General features: G+C 40.7%; 3 protein-coding genes across 3 annotated transcripts in view; 1 reads left to right on the top strand and 2 right to left on the bottom strand.

The window, feature by feature from the left end:
• The window catches only part of Etfdh (electron transfer flavoprotein dehydrogenase), a 40771-nt gene extending 38728 nt beyond the window's left edge, over positions 1-2043 (bottom strand). Inside the window, exon 1 of the mRNA XM_090343189.1 lies at positions 1417-2043. Coding sequence (XP_090199315.1) covers positions 1417-1450 — 34 coding nt within the window. The 5' untranslated portion in view covers positions 1451-2043. The remainder of the gene's footprint in view (positions 1-1416) is intronic.
• C13H4orf46 (chromosome 13 C4orf46 homolog) lies at positions 2043-4116 on the top strand. The gene is made up of 2 exons (XM_090343190.1): positions 2043-2271; positions 3514-4116. The coding sequence occupies exons 1-2, from the start codon at positions 2101-2103 to the stop codon at positions 3667-3669; spliced, it is 327 nt and encodes a 108-aa protein (XP_090199316.1). The 5' UTR covers positions 2043-2100; the 3' UTR covers positions 3670-4116.
• A 7456-nt stretch (positions 4117-11572) lies between these two features.
• Rxfp1 (relaxin family peptide receptor 1) overlaps positions 11573-18687 on the bottom strand; it is a 120499-nt gene continuing 113384 nt past the window's right edge. The window contains exons 17-18 of the mRNA XM_090343191.1: positions 17370-17588; positions 11573-14181 (exon numbers count right to left, since the gene is read on the bottom strand). Coding sequence (XP_090199317.1) covers positions 13880-14181; positions 17370-17588 — 521 coding nt within the window. The 3' untranslated portion in view covers positions 11573-13879. The remainder of the gene's footprint in view (positions 14182-17369; positions 17589-18687) is intronic.

Consider the following 18687-nt stretch of genomic DNA (forward strand, 5'->3'; position numbering starts at 1 on the left):
AAAGTAAAGTCATAAAGTCCACTGAACTCACACCACCACATCAATCACTAATAGCACCTTTGTGTCTGCCTCTTTGTTGCCAATATTGCTAACAAGTCACTATTAAAACAGCAAATAATTATCATCCAAAGAAAAATAGGTACTGGCCCATGGTTACCTCTGACTAGAACAATGTCTCAAAAAGCCAGAGTTGCCTGTAATCCTAGCCATTCAGGAGGCTGAGCTCTGAAGATGGAGATACCAAGTAGGCCTGGGTAAAGCCCATAAGACCCTTCTTTTCTTTTCTTTTCTTTTTTTTTTTTTTTTTCCAGTCCTGGGCTTGAACAAGGGCCTGAGCACTGTCCTTGGGCTTTCCTCAAGGCTAATGCTCTACCACTTGAGCCACAGCACCACTTTTGGCTTTTCTATGTATGTAGTACCGAGGAATTGAACCCGGGTCTTCGTGCATGCTAGGCAAGCACTCTACCTCTAGGCCAAACTCCCAGCCCAAGACCCTTATTTTCAATTAATCACTAAAATACCAGAAATGGAGCTGTAGTTCAAGTGTTAGAGAGCTATCCTTGAGCACAAAAGCTCAGGAACAGCGCTCTGATCTTGAGTTCAAGCCATAGAATCAGTACCAAAACAAAACAATAAACACCAATACGCCTTCCAACCCCAAACCACAACAACAAAACCCTACACAGCAAATGAGTTGCTTAGGGGCCAAAGTTCTCTCATGAAATTTACACACACACACACACACACACACACACACACACACACACACTCACACCTTAAATTTGCATTATGGATATGGACTTCAGAAACCAAACTTCAATAAGCACTTAAAAATTAAGCCAGTTATGACAAAATTCAAGGGCCTCTAAACTTCCCCTTGAAATGTATGTGCAGACACATTTACTTTTAAGTAAACCTTTAGGTATTTTCCACCTGCTTTGAGGAGCACAGGAGGAGTCACTTCAGAGCATGGCAGAAACATTCCCAGCTCCATACAATCTAAAGACAGGAGGGGTACACGAATGTGACAGGTCAGGCTTCACATGTAAATAGGTTAGAATGGTTGCGCGCTCGTACACAGTTCTTCTCCGTTTTGCAACAAGTCACATCTGCTCCTTGGAATGAGGATGTGGCCAAGATTTGGGAAGATTCAATCCAGGGGTGCACGGCATGTGCACTTGTTTCCGACGCCCATGACCATGACCTTTACCCTAGATGCCAACTCTTCCAACTGGGGCAACTTCCAGGGCAGAAGCTAGGGCCCACCGGGCGCAGATGGCATTGACCTTTGCCCCGGTTTACCCTGCGGCGGCGGGGGGCGGGAGAAGGGGTGCCCTCAAGTCCTCAGGTGTGGCCCAGGCTTGCCCCAACTTTTCCACCAGGCTCTGCGTGTCCCCACCCGGAGCTCCCTCTCACCCGGACTGGACAGCTTGGCTAGCGACACCGACATCTTCAAAGTAACGAGGACTGTCGTTCTGACACCGCGAAAAGGGCCTTGTCGGAGGCTCGCCGCGGGCGCAGGTCTCCTAAGCAGTTGGGGGCGCCATCACCTGCCGGGAAGCGCAGTCCGCCCCTCACAAGTTTCCCTCACCGCCGACAGCCCTTTTGCCACGCCTCGTTCCCGCCCCTCTCACACTCTGCGCCGGCGCCACTTTTGACCCAACGACCGGCAGAGACTTCCGGGTCATGTGCAAAGGTGGGAAGGATGTGTACTCCAAGTCCCAGCACAGGCTGCGGCTCTGGCCTGGACTTCCTCATCACTGCAGCGTGGGAAAAAGTCCAGAAAGGCTCAGAGAGGCCCAGAAGCCCATCGCACATGCGTACTGGAGGTAATGGAGGAGAGGCGCATCGCAATGCATATTGGGAATTGTAGTGTTTCACCACAGCATCCAAAGAGCCCGACTGGATGTTTGAACTTGATGGACAGCTGACTCAGGCTGGGAAAAGGAAGTCTTTGTGTCGCGGGGCGGAGACTCACGAGGAAGCAGGGCGGGATTTCAGGAGGGGGCGGAGCCTTTGGCTTTGAGCGCGCTAGGTTGAAAGACAGTTGGTGGCGGTTCGGCTGCTTGGGTCCCGCTCCACGGTGCCACCCCTTTCCCCATGGCTGACGCCGAGGAGCTTCAGGTTTGCTCGCCGCCTCCGCCACCTCCGTCTTCTCCTTCGTCTTCGAACGCGTCTTCCTCCGGCGTGAGTGTGGGCTGGAGGGCTCCGAGTCGGAGCGGCGGTGGAGTGGTGGACCCCCTGGAGGAGGTGGCGCGGCAGATCGGAGACGTGAGTGCCTGGTCGGGACCCGGGAGGGGCGGCGGAGCCCGGGTCGGTTAACCCCGCAGCGGCGACTCCCGCCGCGGGTGCTGACTTCTGCGGGGAGGTGGAGGCACGGCCCCAGCGCCCGGCCTGCGGCTGGTCCGACCTCCTGTTTTCAATCGTCCGCAGCGAGCCACCCGAAACCGCGCGGTCTCCTGCGCCCCTGGGGCTGGCTCTCGGCCAGCTCTCCTGATGGGCTGGGGCTTCGAGCCGTGCCCGTTGGCCGCTGGACCGGCCCGGAGGAGGGGTCCACCGTGGGGTTTCGCGGTCGGTGCTGCCCGTCTCCGCTCTCCTGCTCTGATGTCTAGAATGCACGGCGAGCCAAGGTTCGGCGAAGTCCCCGGCTCCCCCAAACTAGGACTGTACCTGCCAGCCCCGAGCCCCCGAGGGCTAACCCTGCGGTCTTTACACACTCTTGAACCTTCTTGGTAGAGTGTTTGTGGACCTGAACTCCATGATCTCATATTTGGACAAGTATTTCCTTTTTTTTTTTTTTCTTTTTTTTGAGAGATGACACAATGCTCCTCCGGGTTTTACTTTCTCTGAACAAAACTGATTATGAGGAAGTAGATTGAAAGACGGATGTGTTATCTAGATACAGTGTTATTTTATCTCTTAGCTGAGGAACACCGATTAAAGAGCTAACGTTCCCCCAGTTTGTGTGTGATTTTGTTGGTATTTGTCAGAACCCAGAGTATTTGTTTTTTTTTTTTTTTTTTTTATGCTCTACATTTTAATGAACTTAAATGTTCTGGTACCAGGAGTCAAGTTGTTCTTTTTCAGCTAAATGAGACTCCAGTATGTTTTTCATTTAAGCAAAACTACTGACTTATGTTTTACTCATAACAAATATTTTTTTCTAGAGATGTGTTTCATCAAATTACAAGCCAGAGGGTAGAGTGCACTGATAAAGTCCGTGCTTAATTAAACGTGTTCAAGGAATGGGGTTAGAAAATGTTTTAAGATTCTGTGAAAGAACTATTGTTTTACTTTGAAAACCAATTACTTTTAAAGAAAAACATTTGGGCCTTAGAGTCAACGTTTTTAGTCTATCAAACGAAGTAATAATTAAATAAATATCTGGGATTTGGGAGGTAGATGAGTTGGTAGAGCTTTCACCTCGTGTGCACACAGGCTCTAGATTCAATTCCCAGCACCACAAAAAGAACAAAACTCACATGTTTGTCCTTTTTTTGTGTATAATTTCAGGCATCGTTTTCATTAACCAAACTTCTTGAGGCCACATCTGCAGTATCAGCTCAAGTGGAAGAGATTGCCCTTAAATGTACAGAAAATGCACGCTTCCTTAAGACGTGGAGAGACCTCTTGAAAGAAGGCTATGATTCTCTGAGACCTGATAACTGACTATGACTGTATAATTCATCTCATATGGATTTGCACATGTACCATATATATAGGACAATCTTCAGCATTTCTGTGTACTCAGAATGAAATTTTTTCTTTTTGTAGACCTTTGTGAAAGCGTAATATTGATGTGATTTTTTTTTATGTTAACACAGATGTGTTTATCCTTACTTTCTGTTCTTTAAACGTTTCGAGATTCCTTTACAAAAGTTATTTCTCTCAACAGATAGTTTTAACAGTGCCTTTGTATGACCAGATAATTGTTTTGAAAGATGGTGCATGTCAGAAGGTCATGGTACAACCCAAGCCATATGACTAAGTTTGCCCATGTAAATCAGCTCCCAGTTCTATGAAAACAGAGACAAGTTTATGACTTCCAGACCTACAGCACCTGACACTGTCACCTGACACTCCCCAATTTTTTGTTGAGTAAAACACTTGGCAAACATGATTAAAAGCTTCCCCCCTCTTTTTTTTTTGGCATGAAGACTAAGATTATTTTCCTAAAAAAAGATGTATGAACCTGAACTAAAGGGAAAAAATTAGCTCAATGGGACTTGAGGGGTGTGTGTGTGTGTGTGTGTGTTTTGAGACAGGATCTCACTATGTAGACAAGGCTAGCCTCATACTGTAGGTTCTCCAGCCTTAGCCTTCATGAGTGCTGGGACTGCAGGTGTATACCACCATCCTCAGCATGGTGAATTGAATTTTGATAACTTTTTGTTGTTGTTGTTTTCGTGGGGCTTGAACTCTGGGCTTGGGGGCTGTCGCTGAGCTCTTCAGTTCCAGGCTTCTGCCCTACCCCTGGAGCCACAGCACTACTTCTGCTTTTCTGGTGGTTAATTGGAGATAAGTCTCTTAGACTTTCATGTGCAGGCTGACTTTGAACTGTGATCCTCAGATCTCAGCCACTTGAGTAGCTAGGATTACAGGCATGAGCCACTGCGCCGGCTAATGATAACTTTTTGAAACAGATAAGTAAATTTTCCCAGTGTGTGATGCTTTTTGAAAAAGTGTTTACTTTAGAGAATAAAAGTATGTCTAGAGAAAATATGCCCTTTATCCCCATTTTATTTTCCTGATAGTCATGGGACTTAAACTTGGCCATACTTAAAATTCCTGAGCTTTTTTGCTCAAGGCTAGAGCTCTACTATTTGAGCCATAGCTCCACCTTTTTGATAAGATTCTCTTGGACTTTCCTACCTGGGCTGGCCTTCAATAGAGATCCTGAGATCTCAGCCTCCTGAATTGCTAAGAATACAAGGATGAACAACCAATGCCCAGCTCCCAACTTATTTTTAAGATTGATTGCCTTCACAGTTAATATTTCTCACATTTGATGTTTTCAGGTTTGAATTACATTATCTGTGTTATTGCTTTTAATAACTTCAGAAGAGACTTTGTTTCTAATGTGTCAAATTAAGTGATGTAATGTTTTGTATGATTTGACCGTACTGACCATGTTTCATTTTAGCTATGTATCATATCAACAGTGACACCATGTATTTATGACTTTTGAGTATCTTTGATTTGGTATTTTAAGTCTTTGTAGATCTATTGATGTATAAAGAACTGTATTCGAAATCCACACAGTGGACCTGCAATAGGGGCCAAATGGATGGGCAAAGAATAGTAAGAATGGTTTTATTTAGCATGTTAGGCCCTAATTCTAGTTTTTTTGTTTCTTTGTTTTGTTTTTGTCTAAAAGCCATATACGATATAATTTCTATACCAAAGAGATGTTTACTTCAGTATAAGACAAATATTTTTCTTAAATTAGTATATTCTGAAAACTGATTTTTAAAAATGTATAAAAATAAATAATTATCAAAAGCAAGATTTCCATTTCTTTGGGTTTATTATTTTAAAACATCTTTTATTTTGTACTTGTACTGAGGTACAAACTTCAGGCCTGGGCATTATCCCTTAGATTTCTTTTGGTCTGGGCTGGAACTCTACCTTTTGAGCCACAGTTTCACTTCTGGCCTTTTGGTAGTTAATTGGAGATAATAGTCTCATGAACTTTCCTGCTTGGGATGGCTTTAAACCTGGTCCTCAGATCTTGCTCTCCCTAGTAGCTAGGATTATAGGTGTGAGCCACTGATACCTGACCCAAGTTATCTTTTTTAAAAATATGCTTATTTAAACATTTTTAATTAATTTTAATATTTTATTGTCAAGTTGATGTACAGAGGGGTTACAGCTACATATGTAAGGTAAGGTAGTCAGTACATTTTTTTTCTTTTTTCTTTTTTTTTTGGGCCAATCCTCAGGACCTGAGCACCGTCCTTGGGCTTTTCTCAAGGCTGTAGCTGTACCATTTAAACCATGGTACCACATCCAGCTTTTTCTATGTATGTGGGTATGTGGTACCAAGGAATCAAACCTGGGTCTTTGTGCATGGTAGGCAAGCACTCTTACCATTAGGCCAAATTCCTGGTCTGTGAGTACATTTCTTTTAGAGCATTGTTACCCCTTCCCAACGCGCCCCCCCCCCCCCCGATTTTCCTCCCCTCCCTCTATATTGCCTTGTTAGTATTGCTGTTACACTGCGTTACCCTTTGTCCTTTGTTTTACCATTTTGTTCCCTTTTTCTTCCCTGATTCAAATAAACAAAAGGCTTGGAAAACATATTAAGCGAAGTAAGAACTCTCATTTGTAATATCTAGTATATGTCTAGGATTTGATGATGCTAAACGAAATACAAGATTTTTCTTTGTGATTATTGTTCTTAACGTGCTATGTGAATTTATAGCTTTTATCTTTTGGGTTTTTTTCCAAGTTATCTTAAGAGATTTGAAAACTTTGCCATGTGTCTGGGTTAACTTGGTGTTTTTCTTGTACTTCTAATAGAAACTAATCAGAAATGGTTGACAGATTTTAAGTGGTAATGAGTGGAAAATCTCAAGTGTGACGTTCTGAATTCAAGCCCCAGTGCCAGGACTCACAAAAAATTTAAATATTAAAAGAAGTTTCAGATGGCTGTTTTGAAAATTCATTGTCTCCCTCTTTCCCATTGAATCCAGGACTTGGAAATGCTAGAGAAATGATGTACAACTTGAGCTGTGCTCCAAGCCATTTTCATTTTGTGTTCTGTTTTTTGAGGTAAGGTCTTGTTAATTTTTCTCAGATTGATCTGGAACTCATGATCGTCCTGCTTCAGCCTCTTGAGTAGCTGGGATTACAGGCATGCATCATAGTGGCCACCAATTCTATTTCTAAAAACCTTAAACAGGTGTGTTGCTAAAGGTCTTTCTCTGATTTGGCAGGCCAAGGTGAGAATGGCTTGATTCACAGGCACCCTGGTGTATAGACTTGGCAACAGCACATACCATAACAGCCCCACAGTAGCACAGATTCTGAGACAGACTCAGCACCAGCAGTAGCCTCATTCTATTCACAGGCTTACATTCTGACCACCAGCATCCTGTCCTGCAATTTTGCCTGGTTATACTTCCACTAGACAAAAGCTGTATTTGGCCAAATATGGCCTCTAGAGTTCCTGAGGTAGAGATTTGTACATGAATACACTAAACCAGCTGCACCATAGGTCCAAAGACTTATGGAATTTAGGGTGAGGAAGAATGAGTAACTTTATTTACCCCTCAACAGATTTGGAGTACACACACACACACACACATAGACATTGTGTGTGTGTATGCCCATTCCCTGGCTTGAACTTAGAGTCTCATGGACTTCCCTGACAGGATTAGATTTGATCCATAATCCTCAAATCTCAGCTTCTAGAATAGCTAGGATTACAGGGATGAGCAACCAAAACCCAGAAAGATCATGATTTTTTTTTTTAAAGTAGGATTTGTTTTTCTACACTGATTCCATGTTTATTGTTAGGTTTCTTTTTTTAGATACTCTTATTCAATTATTTTTTTATTAGTAATATGGTTGATAAGCTGGAAGAGGATGGAAGAAGTAACTTGGCATACAAAGAGGTTACTTGGTATGAGTCATTCCTTCTTGCAGTCACTTCACAACCATCTTGGGAGTCCAGAAAAAAACAAGAGTCACCATCAAGCATCTTGCAACTGAAGGCAAACTGCCCCAAGGCAGACAATGCTATTTTCTTCTTTTTTTTCAATGCTATCTTCTTACCATCCTGAAGAGAACAGCCAGAAGTTATAGGCTATCCACCAGGACTCCAGAGTCAAGGACTGAGCAAATGATCAATCATACTATACCTATGACTTTCTCACCCCTACCTTCCAATTCTATTTAGATTGAGGAGGGTTTCTGTACCCTTGCAGACAACTGAAGATATACTCAAGTACTTTATTTCTTACAGGTGCTCTTATTATGTCTCTATTGGGGTTGAGGGTGAATGGCTGTGAAACCCAGGGAATGGCTTTTGTTTTCTCTGCTCATTAAAGAATTAAAGGAAACTTTAAAAAGTAAACAGTTTATTTGAAAGTGAAAGGAAAGCTGAAAGTGAAAGAAACACTGGTCGTTCCTAACTGTATTCCTAGCTACTCAGGAGGCTGAGATCTGAGGATCACAGGAGGATCCAAACCATCCTGGGCAGGAAAGTTAGACTATTTTTGTTGTTGTTTTGGTTAGTCATGGTGCTGTCCCTGAACTATGTTGTTCAGGGCTAGTGCTCTGCTCCACCACTTTGAGCCATGGCTATACTTCCAGTTTTTGAATGGTCAATTGGAGATAAGAGTCTCATGGGGACTGTGATCCTCTGTGATCCTCACATCTCAGCCTCCTGAGTGGCTAGGATCACAGATGTGAAACACTGGCACCTGGCTTTTTGTTAGACTCTTCAATTAAACACCAAAAGTTGGAAGTGGCACTGTGGCTTAAGTGGTAGAGTGCTGGCTTTGAGCAGAAAAGCTCAGGAACAAGAAGTGGTGCTGTGGCTTAAGTGGTAGAAGGATAGCATTGAGCTGAAGAGCTCAGGGATAGCACTCAGGTCAAGTCCCATGACCAACCAAAAAAAAAAAAAAAGCTAAGTGACAGTTCCCAAGCCCTAAATTCGAGCCCCCGGACCTGCAAAAACCAAAACACAGACAAAAAACCTCCCAGGAATCCAATGAAGTCCTCTTGTAGGGAGCTTGTGATATTACTGGGTTCCTCTCTTGTGTTTTGCACTGATTCCTAGGGTGCTTGTCCAAATGCCATTCCAGCTATTTTCATTGGATGAGCAGGTATCCAGGGCATTATTGGGAGGAGAAACATTTGAGTAGGAACGTGAAGCACTATGGAAATATGTTATTGGTTGTGTGTCATCTCCACCACTTTATCCCTATCAGTTTTTAATCCTTAACGTGAGGCACTATGGAAATATGTTATTGGTTGTGTGTCATCTCCACCACTTTATCCCTATCAGTTTTTAATCCTTAATGGTTCTCCTTTCTCACAGCTGGACTTAACATGAAACCTCTTGACTTTGGGCCTGTGTTTCAAAAACCCAGCTTCATTTTTTTTTTGGCCAGTCCTAGGGCTTGAACACAGAGCCTGGGCACTGTCCTTGAACACTTTTTGCTCAAGGCTAGCACTCTGCCACTTGAGCCACAATGCCACTTCTGGCTTTTTTCTGTGTATGTGGTACCGAGGAATCGAACCCAGGAATTGGTGAATGCTAGGCGAGCTGTAACCACTAGGCCATGCTCCTGGCACCCAAAACTCAGCTTCATTCTAAGCAGAATTGTAGGCTTTTATGTTCTGACTTTTGTTGAAAATTTACCTCCTTTTTGTTGCCCTGTTTCTCCTCCTTCCCTCCCCCGTCTTTCTTTTGGTTCTAGTACTGGTGTTTGAACTCAGAGCCTTGTGCTTTCCCTTAGTTTTTCCTCTCAAGGCTGATTCTCTACTGCTTGAGTCACAGCTCCACTTCCAGCTTTTTGGTGGTTAATTGGAGATAAGAATCTTATGGACTTCCCAGTTAGAGCTGACTTTGAACTGCAATCCTCAGATCTCAACCTCTTGAGTAGCTGGGTTTTCAGGTGTAAGCCACTGGCACCCAGCAAGACCATGTTGATAATGATTTTCTCCTTGCAGTGGCACAGAGGCAGATCTTTCTTTTTTTTAATATTGTTTTCAAATCACTACCTTTAACTCTTTTAAGCTGCTTTATTGAGATATAATTCATATGTCATAAAATATACCATTTAGTTATATACCAGTTCTAGTACAAACACAGAGATTTTAATACAGCCCCACCAACAATTCAAAACATTTAGGTAGGCCAGGAAAAATACCCTGCACTCTTTGGCATTTACACCACCCTTTCCTCTAGTTATCTTAAATCTTTGTCTCTTACTTTACTGATTTTAGATTGGTCATATATGAAGAATATACAATATCCTGTAGGTCTGGCTTAATTACAGCTTTCATGTTGTAGCATAATATGAGAATGTCACATCTCATACTTCCCTTTATCCATTGTTCACTTGGATATTATAGCAATGCTACTAGAAACATTTGCATAAAATCTCTGAGTCCTTTTTTCTTTTGTATTTGTACCTGGGAATGCAATGGCTACCTCTATAATGATTTTAATTTTTTGAGGTGCTGCCAGCTTTTCCACAGTGATTATAACCTTTTACATTCCCACTAGCAATGAATAAGGGTTTTAATTTTTATGATCTCTAGCATTTATTTACTGATTGAAAACAATTTGCCCCCCAGTAGGTATGAAGTATTTTCCTTATTGCAATTTTAACTTCCATTCCCATAAATAATTAGTGATGGTGAGTATCTTTTCATGTGATTTTTTTGACTTGTGTGTGTATCTTCTATGTCTATTTGAATCCTTTGCCTATTTAAACATTTTTTGTTGTTATAAGAGTTCTTCATACAATTTGGATATTAAACCCTTTTGAGATACATAATTTGCAGTATTTTCTCTTATCCTTATCGGTTTTTGTCTCAATAGTCTCCTTTGATGTGTAAATGTGTTTAATTTAGATGAAGTCTAATTTAATGTTTTCTTTTTGATGATTGTGCTTTTTTTTTTTACTGTCATATCTAAGAATCTATAGCCAAATATCCATGCTGGTCCATTGATCTTTATTTTTGTAGCTATTACACTTAAGTTGTCAATTCATTTTGAGTTAATTTTTATATATGATGTAATGTTTTGGCTCAATTTTGTTTTTTTATTGTTGTTGTTTTGTTTTTGTGGGTCATTGGGCTTGAACTAGGCCTGGGTGCTGTCTTTGAGCTCTTCAGCTCAAGGCTACTGCCCTACCCATGAGCCAAGCCCCACTCCCATTTTCTTGAGGTTAACTGGAGATAAGAGTCTCAGGTCCTTTTGTGCCCAGGCTGGCTTTGAACCTTGATCCTCGGATCTCAACCTCCTGAGTAGCTAGGGTTACAGGGGTGAGCCACCACCCAGCTCAACTTTATTCTTTTGCATGTTAATATAAAGTTGTTTTGTTGTTGTTGGTCGTGGGGCTTGGACTCTGTGCCTGGTTGTTGTCTCTGTGCTCTTCAGCTCAAAGCTACCACCCTACTCCTTGAGCCACAGTGCCACTTCCAGTTTTCTAATGGTTAATGGGAGATAAGAATTTCATGGTCTTTAGTGCCTGGGCTGGTTTCGAATCATGATCTCAGATCTCAGCCTCCTGAGTAGCTAGGATTACAGGTGTGAGCCACTGTGCCCAGCCAATATCCAGTTTTCTTAGCAACTTTTGCTGAAGAAACTTCTCTTTTCATTTGATCACCATGGTACTCTTGTTAAAAATCAGTTGAGGGGGGCCGGGACTTTGGCCTAGTGGTAGAGTGCTTGCCTAGCATGCATGAAGACCCGGGTTTGATTCCTTGGTACCACATACATAGAAAAAAGCCGGAAATTGTGCTGAGGCTCAAGTGGTAGAGCTCTAGCCTTGAGAAAGTCCAAGGATAGTGTTCAGGCCCTGAGCTCAAGCCCGGGACTGGCAAAAAAAAAAAAAAATCAGTTGATGGCTGGCAGTTTTGCCTAGTGGTAAGAGTGCCTGTTTAGCATGCAGAAAGACCCTGTTTCAATTTCTTGGTACCACATACACAGAAATAGTTGGAAGTGGTGCAGAGACTCAAGTGGTAGAGCTCGAGCCTTGAGAAAGCCCAAGGACAGTGCTCAGACCCTGGACTGGCAAAAAAAAAAAAGTCAATTGATTGTCTAGATATGGTGATGCACACCTGTAATCTCAGCACCGAGGACAGGAGGATTGTAACTTCCAGGCTACTTTAGACCATACCATGAAACCCTAGGTCAAAAAGCAAAGAGCACAAGCAAAAGTCTAAGAGATCCCATCTCAACCAAAAAAAGCTAATCCTCCAAGTTATGTGAGAAACATAAATAGGAGGAAGTAGGGCCAGGCATGAAATGGACAAAAAGAGATATCCTATTTGAAAATTATCTAAAGCAAAGTTGATTACTGGTGGCTCATACTATTCTAGCTACTCAGGAGTCTGAGATCTAAGCATTACAGTTCACAGCCAGCCTAGACAGGAAAGTCTATAAGACTAATTAACCACTAAAAAGCCAGAAGTGGAGCTGTACCTTAAGTAGTAGAGTATCAGTCTTGGACAAAAAAAAAAATCTAAGGAAAACCTCGTACTGGCATGCATACGTGCACATGTTGTAGAATACCTACCTAGCACAAGATTCATGCCCTGAGTTCAACACCCCACACCTCCAAAAAAGCCTCCAACAAAACAACAACAACAACAACAGCAACAACAACAACAACAAACACCCCAAAGTGTCAGTGGACTAGAAGTAAGGGTTTATTTCTGGATTCCGGATGCGACTCCATTGATCTAAATGCTCTCATACTTGCCTTCCTGGCTCCCACTTTGTAGTTCTTCTCTTTCATTTCAGTCCCATATGCTGCTGGCTCATTTAAGGCAAAGCCAAAGAAACCAGGGTAGGAATTGAGACAGGATGCTTTTGTATGTATAGCTAAGCATCTTGTGTTTATAATGATAAATATGTCATATTGGCCGTCATTGTATGGAAATGTAAAGACAGATAAGCATTCCTTTTTTTTTTTCCATGCCACCAGCTAGGAGGCCCCATAGTTCTCCCTTTTTCTTTATTTATGGTCACTCATAACTGGTTGTAGAATGGAGCCTAAGTAGTTAATACTGTGTATGCAAAAACATCAGCTGGATGGCATCCATGCAAGACTTGACAAACCCAATGAACTTATTAAAACACAGGGTCCTATCATAAGAGACAACAGCAAAAGCAAAATGGGACCCGCTGCTGTGGAAATGAACGTGGTGAGCCCAGGGGAACAATCAAACTTGGTAAGAATTCTTAAAACAGAATAGTTATGGCTGGGAGTGTAGCCTAGTTGACAGAGTGCTTGCCTAGCATGCATGAAGCCCTGGGTTCAATTCTCATACACAGAAAAAGCCAGAAGTGGTGCTATGGCTCAAGTGGCAGAGTGCTAGCCTAGAGCAAAAATGTCCAAGGATAGTGCCTAGGCCCTGAGTTCAAGTCCAGGACTGGCAAAAAACAAAAAAAAAAGAAAGCAGAATAGTTATATTTTTGAATAAGTTTTTTTTTCTCATGCCTTTACACTGAATGCTCTAACATCTTAATCCTTTAAGATGTCTGATTCTCAGTTGCTGATACAACTGAAGAAGCTATGCTTTAATCCAGGAGCTGTAGGTGCCTTTGCCTAGTCTTTCATTTAAGTATAGTTTATAGAGCGAAAGGTGCAATGTTGGCCACTTCTAGCACTTTATACCATGCATGGGGGTACTCAGTAAATGCATGTTAGAAGAACAAATTCATCTCTCAAGTAGATTTCGTTAACTTCCTAAATAAAATAGGTCCTAATCTATACACATTGTCAATGCTATTACTTTTCTCTATATGAGACTTGGCCTCTTTTATTTTTCCTCAGGTCCTTGTAATCTAACTTAGTTGTTGTTGCAAATTACTAATTTTATGATATTTATTTCACCTCTGTAAGTCCCTCCTGAAGCATCCCATGGTACTCTCTGTGAAGAAATTGGTTTCGGGCCGGGAGTTTGGCCTAGTGGTAGAGTGCTTGCCTAGCATGCATGAAGACCTGAGTTCGAGTCCTCGGTACCACATACATAGAAAAAAAGCCATAAATGGTTCTGTGGCTCAAGTGGTAGAGCTGTAGCCTTGAGAAATTCCAAGGACAGTGTTCAGGCCCTGAGTTCAAGACCCAGGACTGGAAAAAAAAGCAAAAAGGAAGAAAAGAAATCAGTTTCAGAGTTTCAGAGTCAGTCAAGACTGGGAATTGAGTCTGGTTGATTGAGAAATGAGTGACATTTCGCAGGCATCTGTGAAAGCAGCTGGCTTCCCTAAGTCAGATGGCATTTCCTGCCTGGGCCACATTTCCACCCACATGAATGATGGAGCTTGCGTTTTCTGACTTCCTTTGCTGTCAATGGACCTTCTTTGCCTGTAGTTGTACCAAATCTGATGGATCATTTCTTTGAATGGTCTTGTGGTCAGAGTATAGAGAATTGGGTTCAAAGCGCTGTTGATTGGCAGAACAAAAATTACTACCCAAGAAGTAATGGTACCTAGAGGAGAAAAATGAAATAAAATTCTATGAGGGTATAGAAATCTCTTTCTTATAGGATCCCCATTCTTGTATCTTTTACTCCAACCCACTTTTGAGTCTTAAGCTTCCTGTCACATAATTAAACATCAAGTCTACAGTGCTCTTCCTGAAGTGCTAGTGTTTGAGGGAGTTCTGGTCCTTAAAGAAACAGGGCTCAGCCAAGTAGAGCATCAACAACAGTATGCGATCAGGCAGAAACAATGTCTACAAAGTAATGACATAGTATTATGGTTGAATTTTAAGATAAAACTATATTGTTTAGTATTTAAATTGTGTCTTTTCAGATGTTTGAAATACTAAATGGTACATGTAATATTACTTAGGATCTGTACACTTAACTATGTTTCTGCTTTTTTATTTGATTTCAATAAACGAGGTTTGCCTTTTTAGGCTTTTGACCAAGTATTCATTTAGATTTAAAAAAAAACACCTTTGTGGGGGACATGGATAGAAGGAGTGACATTGATCCAGATGCATTGTACTAAAATAATATTTTTACTAATCATATTAAGTGAAGTAAGCCAGATCCAAAGGAACATAGGCTCAATGGTTTCTTTCATTTGTCATAATCAGTACAAAACTTGGACTCTCTAGCAGAGGATTACAATAGCTCAAAATCTAGATACATAAGGCCATATAGGATGAGGCTAAATGAAAGGACCTCCAAGATATGGAAACAAGATCTATATAAGGTGTGATTGTTGTTCATAATGTACTGTTATTTCTTATCTCTTTTGTTGTCCCTTGGTTATTCTCCTATTATTACAGTATCTTACCTTGTAATCCAGTATATTATATATACATGTTTTTTGTTTATTTGAAATAGGAAAGGGAAAGGGGTAAAACAAGGTGAGGGAAGGGAAAAGGGGACAAAAACATAAGAAGGGGTATCAGTGTGTGTGAAGTAATGCACATTCTGTCTGGCAAATATAACTAACTCCATTAATTACAATAAAAATGTGAATGAAACTAAAAAAAGAAAAATAATATTTTACTTATTGTACTTATAAAGATAGTATTTAAAGAAAACTTTTGGCTAAACTTATATGGGGAAAAATCTCCTTTATATATACATAGCTACCAAATACTCAGATTTTTGTTATTATTTAATTAATACTTTGTTTCCTTTTGCCATTCATAATCTGTAAGGTACTTTTACCTATCATTGGGAATTAAAATTGTGTATACATAGGGCCCGGGAGTTTGGCCTAGTGGTAGAGTGCTTGCCTAGCATGCCTGAAGACCCGGGAGTGGTGCTGAGGCTCAAGAGGTAGAGCTCTAGCCTTGAGAAAGCCCAAGGACAGTGCTCAGGCTCTGCGCTCAAGACCAGGACTGGGAAAAAAATTGTGTATACATAAAAATTTGAAATATGAATTTATAAAATTATAGAAAATTAGCATTATATTATATAATATTATGTATTGTAAGAATACTATTGACTATATATATGTATATACATATATATGACTATATATATATGTATATACATATATATATATAAAACAAAGTACTTGCTTCAAACTTCGTTGTCATTATGTTTTTGTTTATAGATACAGATTCACACTCCCAGTGTAGTCCAGATTGGCTTTGAGCTCATGATCCTCTTATCTTAGTCTTCCAAGTGCCTGGATTATAGGCATTTATTGCCACAGCTGTCTAACTTTTATCCATCTGTCACTGTATGGTTCATTGGCATTAAGTACATAACATTGTTGTTCATCCAAGAACATCATTCATCTCTAGAACTTTCTCAGCCTCCAAAACTGAGTCATTCCTATAAAACAACCACTACCATTTTTCCTTCTTTAGCCTCTAGAAATCACTCTTTTATGCACTATATGAATTTTACCACTCCAGGGATCTCGTATAATAGGGCCCAGATGAACTAAGGGCCTGGGTGCTGTCCCTGATCTTTTATTCCCCTCAAGGTGAGGCAGCTCTACTTCTGGCTTTTTAGCATATTATTGAGATAAAAGCCTCATAGACTTCCCTGCCAAAGCAGGCTTTGAACAATAATCCTCAGATTTCAGACTCCTGAGCAGCTAGGATTACAAGCGTGAGCCACTGGCGCCTGTCTGTCATTTTTGTTTATCTCATCCTCTAGTCATGGATACTGTGTGTACCTTTTGGATATTGTGAATGATATTGCAGTACTTGATGAACTTGATGTATATCTGTTTGAGTCCCTGCTTTCAGTTATCCTGGATATTTATTCAGAAGTGGAAGAACAATTGATTTGTGTGGATCCTATGCTTGTTTTGACAAAGTCTCTGCCATACATTTTTCACAGCATCCAAATCATCTCAGCCTCCTGCCAGCAGTACAAGAGAGTTGCAGTTTCTCTCTCTCTCTCTCTCTCTCTCTCTCTCTCTCTCTCTCTCTCTCTCTCTCTCTCTCTCTCTCTCTCTCTCTCTCTCTCTCTCTCTCTCCCCCTCCCAAGTCCTGGGGCACTTGAGCCCCAGTACTCCTTCCAGTTTTTTTCTGTGTATGTGATGCTGAGGAATTGAACCCAGGGCTCCATGCATGCCAGGCAAGCAATCTACCACTAGGCCACACTCCCAGCCTCAAGTTCCAGTTTCTCTACATTCTTACCAACAATGTGTGTGTATATTAAAATATTAATGTCAGAGCATGGATGTAATATATGCTGTATTCAAATCTTAATCACCGTATGAATTCTTACATTCTGAAGTCATGTGCTCAAAATTATATGCATTTCAAGGAAAAAAATTTTCTCTTGTTAGGAAAAAAGTAAACTAAGTATTTAAAAATTGTTGTGGCATATTTTCGTTTCTGGTCAGCTTATGTATACAATTAATTTCAACACTGTCATTTATTTTGATCATTGTTCCTTTGTTCTGATAATTTTGTTACTAAGCATTTGTGATTCTTTTTTTGATAGTACAAGATTTGAACTCAAGGCCTCACATTTGCTAGGCAAGCACTTTGCCACTTGAACTATCCCCCTAGCTCTTAGATGTTTATGGAGAGAAACAGTTGCTCTTCAGTAAATGTTTACTAATGGCAGCTTAGAGTCCATATAGTTCTGACTTAGATTGAAATTAGTGTTAACAATGTAAATGGTCTTTCATAGAAGAATACTCCACACACAGATATAGTACTTCTTTGCCAAGAGAAAAATTGTACCTGGTATTTCTACCTGAAGCAGTGAAAGAAATTTCAGTATAAAAATGGGTATCCAGCATAGTGCATCAGTAAATACGATAAAGAAAAACCGCTTGGCAAGGATCATCTCTTTTTTAACTTGATTCCGTATTTCAGTGGCTGTTATGGCACTTTGGTGAACACTATAAAACATGCTTCCATAGGAGAAAACGATGATGAGAAAGGCTGCCAAGTTAATACCTGTTTGGAATAGAAAAATGTTAATAACATATAAATATTTACTCAAAACAATCAGATTAATGAAACATACCTTCAAGTGTCATCATGAAAGATACAAAGACCATAATGTGTTGTTTTGGCTTCTCAGAAAGATTTACTAAGCTTGGCATGGTGGTGTACTTTTGTAATTCTATCACTTAAAAGGCTAAAGGAAGATAATCTCAAGTTCAAAGCCAGTCTAAGTTATATAGTAAGTTGGAGGCCAGCTTGGGCTACAGAGTAAGCGCACTTCTAAATAAAAATTACTTTTGAAGTGACGAGCAATGATGAGATACTCAATTTTAAAATGACATATTAATCAGGGCGTGGTGGCTCACACCTGTAATCCTAGCTACACAGGAGGCTGAGATCTGAGGATTGTGGTTCAAAGCCAGCACCAGACACTAAAATCTGTGAGACTCTTATCTCCAATTAACCACCAGAAAATCGGAAGTGGTGCTGTGGCTCAAGGGGTGAGGTGGTAGCTTTGGGCTGAAGGGCTTAGGGACAACTCCTGGGCCTAGAGTTTAAGTCCCACACCAACCAAAAGAAAAAAAAAAGGCTGAAGTAATGCACCTTCCATCTGGTGAATGTAATGTACCTCTTCTATTAATTACAATAAAAATATATGAAAAAAAGGCATATTAAAATGAAGTTTACAATCAGTCAGCAAGTATCTTGAGCCTGTTAAGCTCTATTATTAATGATTTAAAATTGAATTACCTTGTACTGCATTTTGAGAATATTTTTCCATTACTAGCTTCGTTGTATAGTTGTGTATATGCTCTTTAGCAAAAAGTGGGTGTCTTATATATAAGTTTAAAAAGATAGCAAATACCATTATATTAATACCATGTGGATTTTTATAAGGAGCCACAGTATATTCTGCTTGCTATAATTCAGGTGAAGATGTGAAACAATCTTTTATTGAGTGCAATAAAGCAATGATTCTTTTTGGGAGTATTTTTATTGAGTGCATTAAAGCAGTGATTTTTGGGACAGAAATCCCAGATTGTTGCAAATTTTGATAAAAAGTCATCCTTATGCTAAGAAAAACTGGATAGAAAGTGTAAAATAAGCA

This window comes from Megascapheus bottae, chromosome 13, assembly GCF_031878675.1.
Source record: "Megascapheus bottae isolate mThoBot1 chromosome 13, mThoBot2.hap1, whole genome shotgun sequence".
Taxonomy (NCBI): Eukaryota; Metazoa; Chordata; class Mammalia; order Rodentia; family Geomyidae; genus Megascapheus; species Megascapheus bottae.